Source organism: Vidua chalybeata, chromosome 12 (assembly GCF_026979565.1).
Source record: "Vidua chalybeata isolate OUT-0048 chromosome 12, bVidCha1 merged haplotype, whole genome shotgun sequence".
NCBI lineage: Eukaryota > Metazoa > Chordata > Aves > Passeriformes > Viduidae > Vidua > Vidua chalybeata.
In genome coordinates, this window is record NC_071541.1 from 9,943,591 (window position 1) to 9,956,538 (window position 12,948).

The 12,948-nt window shown below is 41.3% G+C and overlaps 1 protein-coding gene across 4 annotated transcripts in view; it reads right to left on the reverse strand.

Moving 5' to 3' along the window:
• Window positions 1-12,948, reverse strand: part of SLC6A6 (solute carrier family 6 member 6) — a 54,850-nt gene that overhangs the window by 13,050 nt on the left and 28,852 nt on the right. For all 4 annotated transcript variants that reach the window (XM_053953499.1, XM_053953498.1, XM_053953497.1 and 1 more), the window contains 4 exons: window positions 8,620-8,752; window positions 5,231-5,365; window positions 3,213-3,316; window positions 2,975-3,099 (listed from right to left, as the gene is read on the reverse strand). In XM_053953499.1, coding sequence (XP_053809474.1) covers window positions 2,975-3,099; window positions 3,213-3,316; window positions 5,231-5,365; window positions 8,620-8,752 — 497 coding nt within the window. The remainder of the gene's footprint in view (window positions 1-2,974; window positions 3,100-3,212; window positions 3,317-5,230; window positions 5,366-8,619; window positions 8,753-12,948) is intronic.

Genomic DNA, 12,948 nt, shown 5'->3' on the forward strand with positions numbered 1-12,948 from the left:
TGTGCAATTGATGAGACAGATGTAAAACCGCTCTCCTCAAAATTTGCTGCAATTTTTATGCTTTGGCCAGTGAAACTGTTCTTGCACTGTGATACCAACTAACACCAAGTGCCCTAAGCCCTGAGCTAATTTTGCTTTTCCTTTGAAACTAAGTGTTGAAATAGAAAAAGTCCATGTGAAAGAAAATGTTCCTGGCAATCTCTCAACCGAAACATAAATAATCTAAAATTTGTATTTAATTTGAAACCCTGTTGTTTTGCAGAGTGTTTTGCAAAAGTGAAGCACTTGTGGCTGCTATTAAAAGCCAGGGAGCACTGCTACGATCCCAGCCCACACACTGGCCGATTGCCATGGGGTGCTGTGGCATGGCTGGAGAGCTGCAGAGGCAGAGACCAGGCAGGCACCAGGAAACCCAAGGCACTATTGTCAGACAAGCTTAATATGAATTTGTTTGCAAATGGAATTAAAAAAAAAAAAAAAAAGCAACTCTTGTGCTGGTGTAACAGTGCTACAAATTGCATGGGTGGTAAAGTATTTTTTCCAGCCAAACAGAGGCCACACGGATTAGACAGGACTCACTATGGTTCTGTTGAGCCCCCACTGCTTTCCTCTCTATCTTTAAAAGAATTTCTGAAAGGAAAAAGAAGCTGTTTTGTTTAAAATCTGCTTTCATTCAGGAGTCAGAAGTATGAGTTAACTGTTGAGTAAACCTGCCAGTGAATGCCAGCAGTGACCAGTGCTTTCAGCAGGAGCCAGCCCTAGCTGACAAGGGTGTCCCAGGCACATGGCACCAACACTGAATTTGGCACTGGGAAAATATGTGACCGTGAGATTCTGCTGTCAGCAAATTTGTTCATGTTCCTGTGGCTTTCAGGAAAGCAAAAAAATGGTGTCATGGATAGGGCAGGAGGAATTTAACTCGCTGGGTGGAGATGGGGTCTCAGCCCTGCGAACAACATCTTCTGCCAAGTGCTGCAGCCAAGTGGCAGCACCTCTGCTTGCTTTTTCCTGACCTTGCATCAAAAGAAACCAAAAAGGGCAAGGCCAGAAAACAGAGGCTCAAGCACCTGCTGAATCCTCCTGTGCTAAGAAAAAGCAAGGAAAACTTCTCCCAGAGCCCCATGCAGGTCCTGGGACACTCATCCCAGGGGGACCAAATGTCTTCAGTGGCTCTGCACTTATCTCTCTGAGAAAAGCAGCAAGAAAACACATGGGAAGTGGTTTGGGTACTTTTGGACAATTTCAGTAGTGTTTGCTGTCACGTAAAAACGTCCCCTAGGACTTTGCCAAAGACCAGCAGTGATGGGCACCCACTGCATGGTGAGACAGTTGCAATCTCTGGCCATCAGTGACATGGATTTAAATAAAAGAGTAGACAACAAGATATGCAAAAAAAATCAAAAGCCAAGTTCAGATGCTAGCCTGTGCCCCTGCTGTCCCTATAATGTGCTATTAAACCCTCCTTTAAAAAAATGCTTTTTGAGGTGTTAGAAAAAGTATTTAAACACTAAGCGAGTTAATTTGTGTTTAAAGATTACTTAACAATCCAGTGTTACTATAGAATTGTTTAATTTTAGAAATGTCAGGTGACAGGAATGTAGCTGCTTCTATCAGAGATATAATAAAAATTAGAACAAATATTGACCAGATAAAAACCTAATGTACAAATATTTAAAAATACTACTCTTGGAATTGATCCACCTACATATAAATAAAAAATAGGGCTATTTATGATTCATTCAATAGGATTATTCCCTTGCTTCCTGTTTCCAAACAAAGCAATCAACCTCCAATCAAAATAAGCTTTATGGCCAAGATTGTTACTAATTGCACTTTCAAGAGCTATGCCAATTGCAGCCACCCAAGAATCCAGCGGTGCCATCAATGTCATTAGTTTTTCATTAGCCCTTGTGAAGTGAGACATTTTTCTTAAAGACTTAACTCCCAGAGCCATGTGATTAGAAGATATATTCACTTTTTCATTTTAACAGTATGTTTGCAGAGGAAAGCTTTCCAATTCTATGCAGGTGAATTAAAAGTGCTCAAAAAATTAGAAAGAAATATCAAATGTGCACTCAGGTGACATTGCTATTATTAGAATCTGATTAGCTTTAAGCCTCATGGCTGCCAAGGCCTGATTCATTATTTTTCCATGGTAATTCCCAACTAATCTGTCTGTTCTATATGAAAACACATGGTTACACCTGCCCTCATGGATTAGAAATGCATAGAGGAAAAATGTCATCTGTTTTGCTTGAGATACAGTCACAAGCTATGAGGATTGAGCTTCTACCTCTGCATGTGCATAGGTGAATGTTAATGGGAAGGACACTTCTGAAATAAGGGAGGAATCTAAGTGTACATCAGGGTTCAAAATGGACTTTGACAGCTCTGTCAACCTCACACTGACGCTACAGAGAACAAGTGCAGGATTACAACACCTAGAGTTCCTGTGGGTGAAATGGTCCACAAAACCCTGGAGTTCTCCAACTTCTCTTGCCTTTCAAGTGAGATTTGGGAATGTATGTGTCTGTGTGTCCCTTCAAAAGGCCAAGGTACTAATCCTATTCTAGTGCCGTGAGCAAGCAACACTAAGCTATAAAAATACATAAACACCGTCAATTTGCATTTGAATGAAAATAAAGGTAGTCTGAAAATGATGGAATAAATTCTTGAATCAATAACATTCTGGACGCTGGATAATGGTGTAGTTATCTTAGCTCTAATCTGAACTCAAATGGATTAGCATACTCCAGGAAATGTGTTTGCTGCCCTGTCAATCAAACAGTAGAACCCCAGCTAACCCTCACTACTCTAGATTAAAGCCCAAATCAACAACGTGCTTATTTTTTCTGGCAATTATGGGAAATCTTGTTCTGTTTTATTACTAAGATGTTAGCTGATTGAGTCTGCAGAACTCTGCTCACACGCTGGGCGGCAGTGCCCACCACCACTGCCACCAACACCATCGTACCTGACTCTGCCACATCAGCAATGTTCACCCCTTGCTCTTGTGCCATGAAGCCCAGGACGGAAAAAATTGCGAAGCCAGACACAAAACTGGTACCACTGTTCAGGCATCCCAGCAGCAAACAGTCCCTAAGTCACACATATGTCATGGAGCAAGTTAATTAAAAAAAAATTAACCCATTGTCCCTACTTTATTTACATCATTTAGCTAAAACACTAAACCCCCTTGGATGGAAACTTGCCTATAGCAGTTGTATTTGTACTTGTTGTAGCTCCCCAGGGAAGTCATTGCTCCTAAGCAGATTGCATATGAGAAGAAGATTTGTGTCCCTGCATCTATCCAGACCTAAAGGGAAAGATAGAAATACTGTTATTTACCAGCATTGTTGCATTGCAATAATCAACACACACACACAATTCAAACTAAGCAAAATCAACAAAATAATTGTTTCCATTGAGGGTGAAAGCTAAAGGACCAGGGAGACAGGGAAAGAGAACAATGCATTTGCAAATTTGGCTTTCACAAGGAAAAGAGAATTGTTAGCATCAGAACCCAGAAGAACATAATCTCTACAATAGTTCCTGTTTCCCCTCCCCAGAGATGTTCAGTATTTGTAGTTTCTTAGTCATTCAGCTGATCCTTCCTGTTGGCGCAGCAATAAATGTGTTTCAGCGCAATAGGAAATGCAGAAGTATTTATAACATTGCTCATTTCTCTTGCAACTCATTTCAGTTAGAGTCAGCCGACAGATTCCTTAAACTGAAGATGTGAAAAGCTTGAGAAACAGGTTTGTGTATCACTTTGGTCTGTTTATTTTTCTAGCTTTCTGGTTGTTTTTGTACCTGTTCAAATGCAAGATAAAAAGCCATAGGGGTGGGGGGAAAACAAGCAAAATACAATGCACTTTATAAGATACATATCTGATCTTGGTCTCATGATTCTTTGTCCTGATTACATTTAAAAAAACACATACAGAGTGAAATAACTGTACACTATGAACTGCTTGGCTAGTAAATACATAGCAAGCTATCAAAACACATCCTCTGAATCCCATCTGTTCTCTTCTTTCTGCAAATTGAAGTCTGCTAACACCAGTGGAAACCACCAAGGAGTTTGAGTAAGTGCGAATGTAGACTGAGGACCATTACCTCCTCCCTCCCACCATCACTTCCTAGCACCTTGCTGGGAAGACTGAGGAAACTATGGTCTCCTCAGAGTGATGATTTTGCCAGCCAGCTCACATGAACCTCTTCTACATTATCTGCTGACACTCTGGTTAGGGCTAACAGTAGATCATAAAAATGATAGGGTCCCATAAAAGAAGATTAAATCACAAAATATAATGTCTCATGTGAAAAGAGCGTCTTGTAAAAGAGGACAAGACTAGACAATGAACCAAATTTTCATGATATTTCTTTCAATTACCGTTTTTCTACTTCAGTCCTTTAGTGACCATTGGAGTTTTATTTTAACCTAATACTCATTAGAAAGAAATAGCAAAGACAGATGTTATGTTATTTCCTATCACTGTGACAAACATTTTATTATTTTCAAAGATTCCTTGTTTTCTTTTCTTTTTTTCATGGGGGAGTATTGTATTTTTTTCATTTCTCACATGAACACTGAAACAATGCTGATTTACTCAAGTGTCCCATACTTGCACTCTGTGACCACAGACAGAATTTCTACCTATACAAAAAGAGTAAGCCTGGCTCCCGCTAGCCAGGGCTAATCAAACAGTAGTTCCTGTGCCTCAGAAAGCATTTTCTCCACCTTTGCATAGCTTTTCATTCTCCTGTAATTTCATTCACTTCTCTCCCAATCTCCTCCTATTGAGCAGTGGGAGATAAGTGACACTGGTACTCACAGTCGTCGTTTGTTGCTCCATCTGTGAAGCTCACGTGTCTCTCCTTTGAAACTAAAGACTATCCTCATTAAAAAAATGCATCTCCCTTACCTTACCAACAAGAAAGCTGAGATTGTAACAGGACAGAGTCTACAGCCTCAGAGTCCTTTGACACAAAAAAATACACACGCATACACACACAAACATACACATGGAAAGATGCATTAACACATTTAACAGTGACCTTCTCAAGCAGAGCTCTGCAAAATATAACCCAGCATTAAAGTTCATGCTATATTTGGACCTCTAAAGACTGTGGAAAAAAAATTGATTGCCATTACATCAGTACCATCACCCTCCACCATCCCCCTTTGCACAGGAAATCATCCTGCTCCCCACTCCTGGTTCTGTACCTGTGGGTCAGCTAACCGTGAGATATCAGGGTAAAGATAAAACTTGATGCCTTCTGCAGCTCCAGGCAGGGTCACGCCACGGATGAGTAGAACAAGGAGCATGATGAATGGGAATGTGGCAGTGATGTACACTACCTGGAAATAAGAAAAAAAGGCATGTTTACTCTGTGGCAGCCAAAGCTCCAGAACCAAGAGAGGTCTAACAATGGGAATTCAAAGACCCCTCATACCTAATAAGGGTCCAACCTGAGTTTCTGTGTCTACTTTTAGTTTAATGGTCTTTAACACCCAATTGCCTTGGGCCTGAAGGCAATGCATGAATCCCTCCAGTCAATGGTCACATCACTCAGACATGATTTTATACAATTCATGACTTTGTTCAAATTTTGCCTTTGTGTTTGTCCTCCTCACATGACAAGTGCACCTCTGCCAGGGAAGTGAAAAGGTTTACTCACTGAGAGCCCCTGAAACATTATTACTTCATTCTTTATTGGAACTTTACAACTTCCAAACAGCAAACTGTTTCACAAGTTCTGCTGCTACCTCTGACCTTGCTGTGCAGCCCCACTGCTACAGTCAACCTCCCCAGGAACTGTGTTCAGAGGTGAAGGTAATTTTGTCCTTGCTCCTGTGTCTCCCTCCCGATCTCCTTGAACACATCAAGCCCTTCAGGTTGGCATCAGCCACAACAGTGGTAATTTCCAGTCCTATAACTTCATTCTTACCCTTGCTGCCTATTCAGCAACATCATTATTGGAAACTAAGGCTCTATTCATCCAGTCTGAAAATATGTCTTCATTATCTTTAACCTCTATTCCCACTCTCTTTGAATAACAGCCTACTTCTTCTCTTCTTGTTATCTCCTCATTCATTTGATGAAAGAGCCCTTTGCTTTCATCTCCAGCACGAGGGTTAATTGAGCTTGCATTTGGACAGTTCTATCTTTAGACCCACACTTTTTGACCTCTAACATTTTGCTTTCTTTGCTCATCAGTGCTTTCCCTCATTTTTTATATAACTGCTGTGCTACAGTCACTACTGTCCAAGAAAGGGCATTTTTCTTGGAGTCAGATGATTCCCCCAGGTAATTACAGTTTGCTGCCATGAGTTAAAATGTGTTTTAGTTTTCCAGAATTTGCTTAACTACTGCAAAGCTCACAGGATGCTCCATTTTTCTTCATAAGTGTGTCCTCTGAGAATAATGAGAACTCAAAGCCTACATTGCTATAATAATTCACAGAGCGGGTTGATTTCATAGAAGGAAAGGAAATTTTTTCATAATGCCCTTTCTAATTATCTCTTTGAGTTTTCTGTATATTTTCCACAAATAACATGTATTGCACATTAGTCTAGTTTCACCAAAACCAGGATAAAAGGAGGATTTCTGCACCTTCTTATTTTTTAAAATAAGCCCGGACTATGAAAAAATCAAAGTTTTCTTCTCAAAGGGAAAAAAAAAAAACCTTGACGTATTTGCAGGAACTGAATGAACAAAACCCCACAGAGAGGTCTTTGTACTGCAGGTAGAGATTCTCTCACAATGTTGCAGGAATTTTTAAGATCAAGCACATTATCTAAAACTTAAGCATAACTAATATTTTTCATCATGATTTCATATTCATCTGTCCAAAGGTTTAACTAAAAGATTTTAAAGCTACATCTTCCCCCCACCCTGCTCTCCAAAGAGCCATTAACACGCTGGAAAGCAGGGAAGTGCTATAAACAACCCTCTACTAAAGTAAACTCAACTTTTCAAATAATTCAAGTCCTCCATTAGAGTTTACAGTTTACTTTTGTTTGACCCCAAAGTTAATGGAGTCAATGGAGTCAACCGGAGACTTTCCAGGGGTTTTGTTGGTCTTTGGCTGCACACCCGCACGAGCTCCGACGCCGCAGAGAGCAGTGAGTGAATTCCTACCAACCACCCTGCTTTAGACATGAGACCATTTTGCTGGATTTGCAGAGAACACAGATTTTTAGATATCTGATTTTAACAGACCTGTTTTCAACCTTTTATCTTCATGGGGAATACCACAGGGAGCTTGGAATGCCTCTCTCTGCTACCAGAGCCTTTTCTGAACAGACACCAGGGTTGTCAAAGGTGCTAGAGAAATGTTCACTTCCACTCTGCTGCTGTAGGAGATTTCCTGCACCCACCTTTACTACAAAACTTGTACAACCTCCTCACTGAGTCACATCAGTCAGAGGGAATAGAGGAACAAACATTTTTGTCAATATGTGCTTTACAAGTGTGGAAGCTGCTCTTTGGGGGAAAGGTGGAGGGAATCCAGGGCAAGGCACCAGCTCTTTAATGAGGCCCATTGATAAAAATCACAGAAAGCAAGGCAGAAACTGCAGTAAAGCAAGTGGTTTAGTCAACATTTGAATTCATGAGGTCTGGCTTCCTACAAAGTTTTGGCTCCTGGTTGATTCTGCAGTGTGCAACAAGCTAAACCTACTAAATGATGCTCTCTCTGCAGCTGAGGCACTTGGAATTTCTCCCCCTGACTTCTCTGGGGACTTATAAAAGATAAGTTCACACTGTGGCCTTTTTCTTAGGAGGGGCACTAATGGGGTAATTTCCTTCCACCTAGCTGAGAAGAAATGTGGGGAAACTTAGTATTTTGAGATCCCTCCTCCTCTGTCAGACTTATCTGAACACTGCGTCAAGCAACAATTTTGAAAGCTAAGAATTACACAAACACAATGGCTTCAAAAACTTACGAAAACAGGTATAAAAACACTACTGAATGCAAGGGGGAATAGTATTGTGCTTCACACCAAGTGACTGACCAAGACTTGCAATGGAGCAGGATGTTCAGGAGTGATGCAACTGTTATCCTTTACAGGAAAACATGATTCTGAAGAGCATGTGATGGGACAAAACCCACAAGCTATGCAGGATGTTTGTTAGTGACAATGCTCCTGAACAAGTACCTAAGTTTAGCCCTGAGCTCTTCCGTAAGCGAGCGGCATTTCAAAAATGCTGTTCCTCCACAACACCCCTACCACAGCTCTGTTAGCATCCATCCTGCTGCACTGGGATGAACTTGACTGGAGTGAGAACACAGATACACAGTGCAGAGCAGCACCCACCACAAGCCTGAGACCTTCTGCACTCATGACATCAGTGGGATGTTCATCCTCTGAGAGCTGAAGTGGAGCTCAAGCTCTGTTTGTATCTGCTTCTTGATGCCCTTCCAGTAGTGGCTTCTTGACTCACAGGCATTTTGGACATTGGTAATGACCCCCAAAAGTCAGTTGAATTCTCTTACTCATTGGAAAAATACGGTTTTTCCAGGAAATGGTGAATATCTTCCAGAACAGCATCTTAGTATTCCCGACATCTCTAACTGCAATGATTTTAGCATGGGTAAAAGTGCACTTACCTTCCCAGTGGATTTGACTCCTTTCCAAATGCAGAAGAAACATATCACCCAGACGAGGAGGAGACACAGTGCTAGATCCCACTTGATAATACCAATATCTTCAATTCCCGAGGACAAGCTCAGCACATTGCGTCTGAATATTTGAAAGGAAACAAAAGAGAGAGATGCAGGAGCTCAGTTGACACAGACTCTGGTTGTGATGGGTAAGAAGACACGATGGTGTGCAGGGCAGCTGATGACAGACAGATCTCTGCTCTCAAAACACGTGCTAAGACAGTGGCTTATGTGAACAAAGCTGTGCTTTGCAACCCTACATCTCCCCTATGTCTGTGGGACTCCTTAAATTAATATACTGCACAACATTTAAAAAATTTAAGCTCTTTTTAGGAGCCTATGACCACCCCAATATGAGATAAAAGAGTATTTGCTTTCTTGAAGACTGAAGACCAACTTGGCCCAGTGAAGCTGCCTGGCAGTAGTACACACCATGTCTCCATCGTGGACACTTGCAGCTGACCTGTATCCACATGTTTCTGCTCCTTTTCAGTTCATTAGCAAGGCTGCCATGAGGAGGAAAGGGGAAAAGCAGTGCAGGGAAGTGTCAGGCCATTCAGCTTTGCAGGGTGGAGGCTGGAGCCATTATCTGTTCTTCCCTTGGGGCCCCCCAAACAAACACTGCCCAGGTGCTGCCACCTGCCCTCAGCACCCCCAACACCAGGGTCTCATTTAGCTAACACCAGATTATTTGAGAAATTTTATTCCCTAACTTAGGTTAATAAATAAAAAGTAATTCCTGAGCTGTGTTTTAAGGGAGCAACATCTGACCATTAAAAGAGTCTGATCCAGAGGGGAAATATTCTTTTCAAAATTCCCATGGCTTACCATTAAATACTTAATTTAAACTGTTTTTCAAATAATTTCATGCAACATACACTGTCCTCACACACTGTGCAGGCCTTGTCATACTCAACACTTCATTTGTCAAATATGTAAAAGAACAAAGTGTTTCTTACTGTTCACTGAGCTAAAACTCTGCAAATGAACCCAGTAAACTCTGTAAGGTTTTTTTAGTCAAAGAAAAGTTTTGACCTCAATTATCACAGAGATAGCTTGCCCCAAGACTACAGAAGTGAAATTGCTATCTAACATTTTTTTTTTAATTAATTATTAGTTAAAATTTACTTTCAGACAGTTGTAAAAGTCAGGCACTTTCATTCACCCGAGTCATGGAGAGCAGAGCCCAGAGCAGTCTGGGTCAGGCCCATGTGTGTGGCATGCACAGCTTTGTGTGGGGATCCAAACCATGGTGGTTTGGTTTTCCCCTGAACTAATGAATTTGTTGGTGGATTTTTTTTTTTTTCTATTACCATGGAAATAATAGTGAATGAAGTCACTGATGGAAAATCAGCAATTAGTTTTTGGAAAAAGCCCTAGATTGACCAGTTTAATAGGACTCAAACTCTTGCCCATCTGTTCTTGCGTTTCTGTTTGCCAAACTCACTTGGATTACCTGTGTGACCAAGTTCTCACAAGAAATGCTTTCTTCTCTCTGAACGTGTGTGTATTTTGTTGTGGAAAAGGACTAATGGCACCAGACAGGGTAAATCTGCCCTAATCAACACAGCTATTCAATAGTTTTGAGAACCCCCTCAGTAATGAATATTTGGCATAAAGTTGCAGCCTTGCTCCACCTGAGCCTAAAGAAACAAAGGAAAAACCTGCTGTGCATATACAAAAGAAGAAAATACTTTTATAAGATGAAAAAGTTCAGCCGCAACCTTCTATGCCTTTTTTAAAAATAAATGGCAATTTTCCAGTCAAAGGGGCAGTTCATATTAAAAAGGCAATCTATAGAGCTGGCTCTCGGGAAACAGTGAATAATTAACTGCAAATGCCTTTTGGAATAGGGAGCTTTATAGGGAGCATTCAGCTAAGACTATTTTGCTTTTTACTGTGGAACTAAAAGCAAGTGGCCATCTCTCCTAGAGTTTGCCCCAGCAATTCTTTCAAGATTTTTTGGAAGGCACCCCAGTGGGCGACTGACAGACAGATATCTTGCTTTTCTTGCTTATCCCATTTCACAAAGACTGACTTCCTCAAGGAATATGCTCAGAATTACTAGGGGAGCTTTACAATTGTTTTATGACTTCTAAGCCTGCATATTTTTACAGAAGCACTCAACCTGGATTTTTGACTCTGTAAATTCAAGTTCAGGAAGAAGCATGAGCTGGGCTGTGCTAATAACTCTTCAACTTTGTTACATAACCCCCATATTACTGAGATTCAGCCAAGCCCACTCAGCTACCTTCACACCACACACACAGAGTTGTTAGTCATTCAGATTTATAGTCTGATGCTGTCATTAACTGTCACTCATATATAATCAATGGGACAACAGGCCGGGGCTGAGTTTGTTATAAACAGGAGTTCTTGACCCTTGAACACTAATATGTTCTAGTGTGTGCAATATGGAAATGTAACAGGAGCTGTAACTGGCTGTACAACATAAACAAAAATAAAATGAAAAGAGTTATGCAATCCTTGGGGGATATTCCAGCTCATTAATCAAGTGAATGTAGACAGGACCTTTTAAACCAGGAAAGGTGAAGCACCCTTTCATGCTGGATGGACAAGAATAATTAACACTGAAGAGATTTCACAGAAGAATATTAAAAGGAGAATATTAAATGATTTTAAAAACTCTCACGTTTGCTCTTAAAGGCAGAGACAGCTGCTCTAGATTTTGTTTAGTTTTTTGTGTTGCTCCCTTTAGGATTACATGCCATTAGCATGTGATGGTCCTTCTTGGGATTTGGACAAATAAAGTCTGCTGATTACCAAATATTTATAAACACTTGGCCAGCACCAGACAATCAGAGGTTTTGTTCAACCCTAATTACCCTATTACACTTATCCCTTATGTTTTAATATGTGTGTAAGCCTTTAAGGTTCTGAACTTCAAAATAAAATCTTCAGAAATAAGACCTGAAGCATGTGATACCAAGAGGTAAGTCTCCTGATATAAAGCCTGATTTTCTTAACCCCCTTTTATTGCTGCTCAAGCAAGCATGTGATTTGCAGAAAACATTAATTCAAATGAACTGAAATGTCAGGCTGCACTATATATCCAGCCAGGCTGAGAAGTTCAACGTGAAGAGGTTAATGCGTCGATGTGGTCAATTATACCCGGGCTGCACTAGTTTTACAAAGCAGTACTGATGAGGACGCTATATAAGCGTCCCACAATAAAAATGGCATTGGGTTTCAGAAACCAAATACTCACAAACCTCTGAATTAAACTGGAATTAATTATGCCACAAAGCAGATGGATATCTTCAGTTAAAGACTAATTATTTACCTGTCCCTTCAATGTTGGTAGCTGGCTGGCTGGCAGCCAGTATTGTCTATGGCAGCATGGTACCTGAAAGTTCTGCAAACTATTTTTAATTTCAGAATTGTAAAGAACAGTACCATGTCTGGGGATATTCAGTGCTTGCACCATGTGAAAGCTATGCTACTTTTATTACAACAGTGCTGCATGATCTCTGCTCTTACTTTAAGACATCAATAGTTATTTATGCAGAGACAGCAGCTATTTTTAATAGTCCTCTAAGTGTCATGACTCCTGGAGGCAGCTTGCTCGGTTAAGGGCAGTTTTGCCCATGATGAAACAGTGAATTATGGGCAGTATGTCTGTCCTAGTAGGATTACAAAGCCAAACTCCTCCCTAGTAAGACTCCGGGGAAGAGTTCAGCTTACAGTGTCTAAAGCTGTTGAGGACACAAGTTAAAGTGGCTGCAAAGTGCAGGGAGAGCTACTCCAGAAGCACTAATCACTGAGCAACCTTTGCTCCAACTCTGCTACAGGCACAGAGAGAGCACAACTGAGGACAGCAAAGTGTGTGAGGATCAAGGATTTGTTGTCCAGCCTCAGGCTCCTCCAGCCTGACTACATCTACAGGAGGATTTGGCTCAGCTTGCAGAGGAGTCTTCTGACTTGGTTTCCCTCAGAGGGAAGTTAACAAAAGCTCCATCACTAACATGCTCCCATGGGGATATCATTCCCCTTACCCTTGGCTGCCCTGCCACAACACCCTTTATCAAACACCTGCTGTGCTGTGACCCACAGAGAGCTCTGCTGTTCCCCAGCATGCTGGAGCCCTCACTCTTTTGCAATCCCTTTCCCAGCTCCCAGCCCTTTTCCTTTCTCTTGTGGTATCTTCAGTCTCCTGAAGTGAACATGTTGCCTGGGGGCAGGCATTGCTCCCTGCCAGGGAGACAATCTGGCCCACAGATCTGTGCAGTGCAGGAGCTTCCAGAGCAGCAGGAC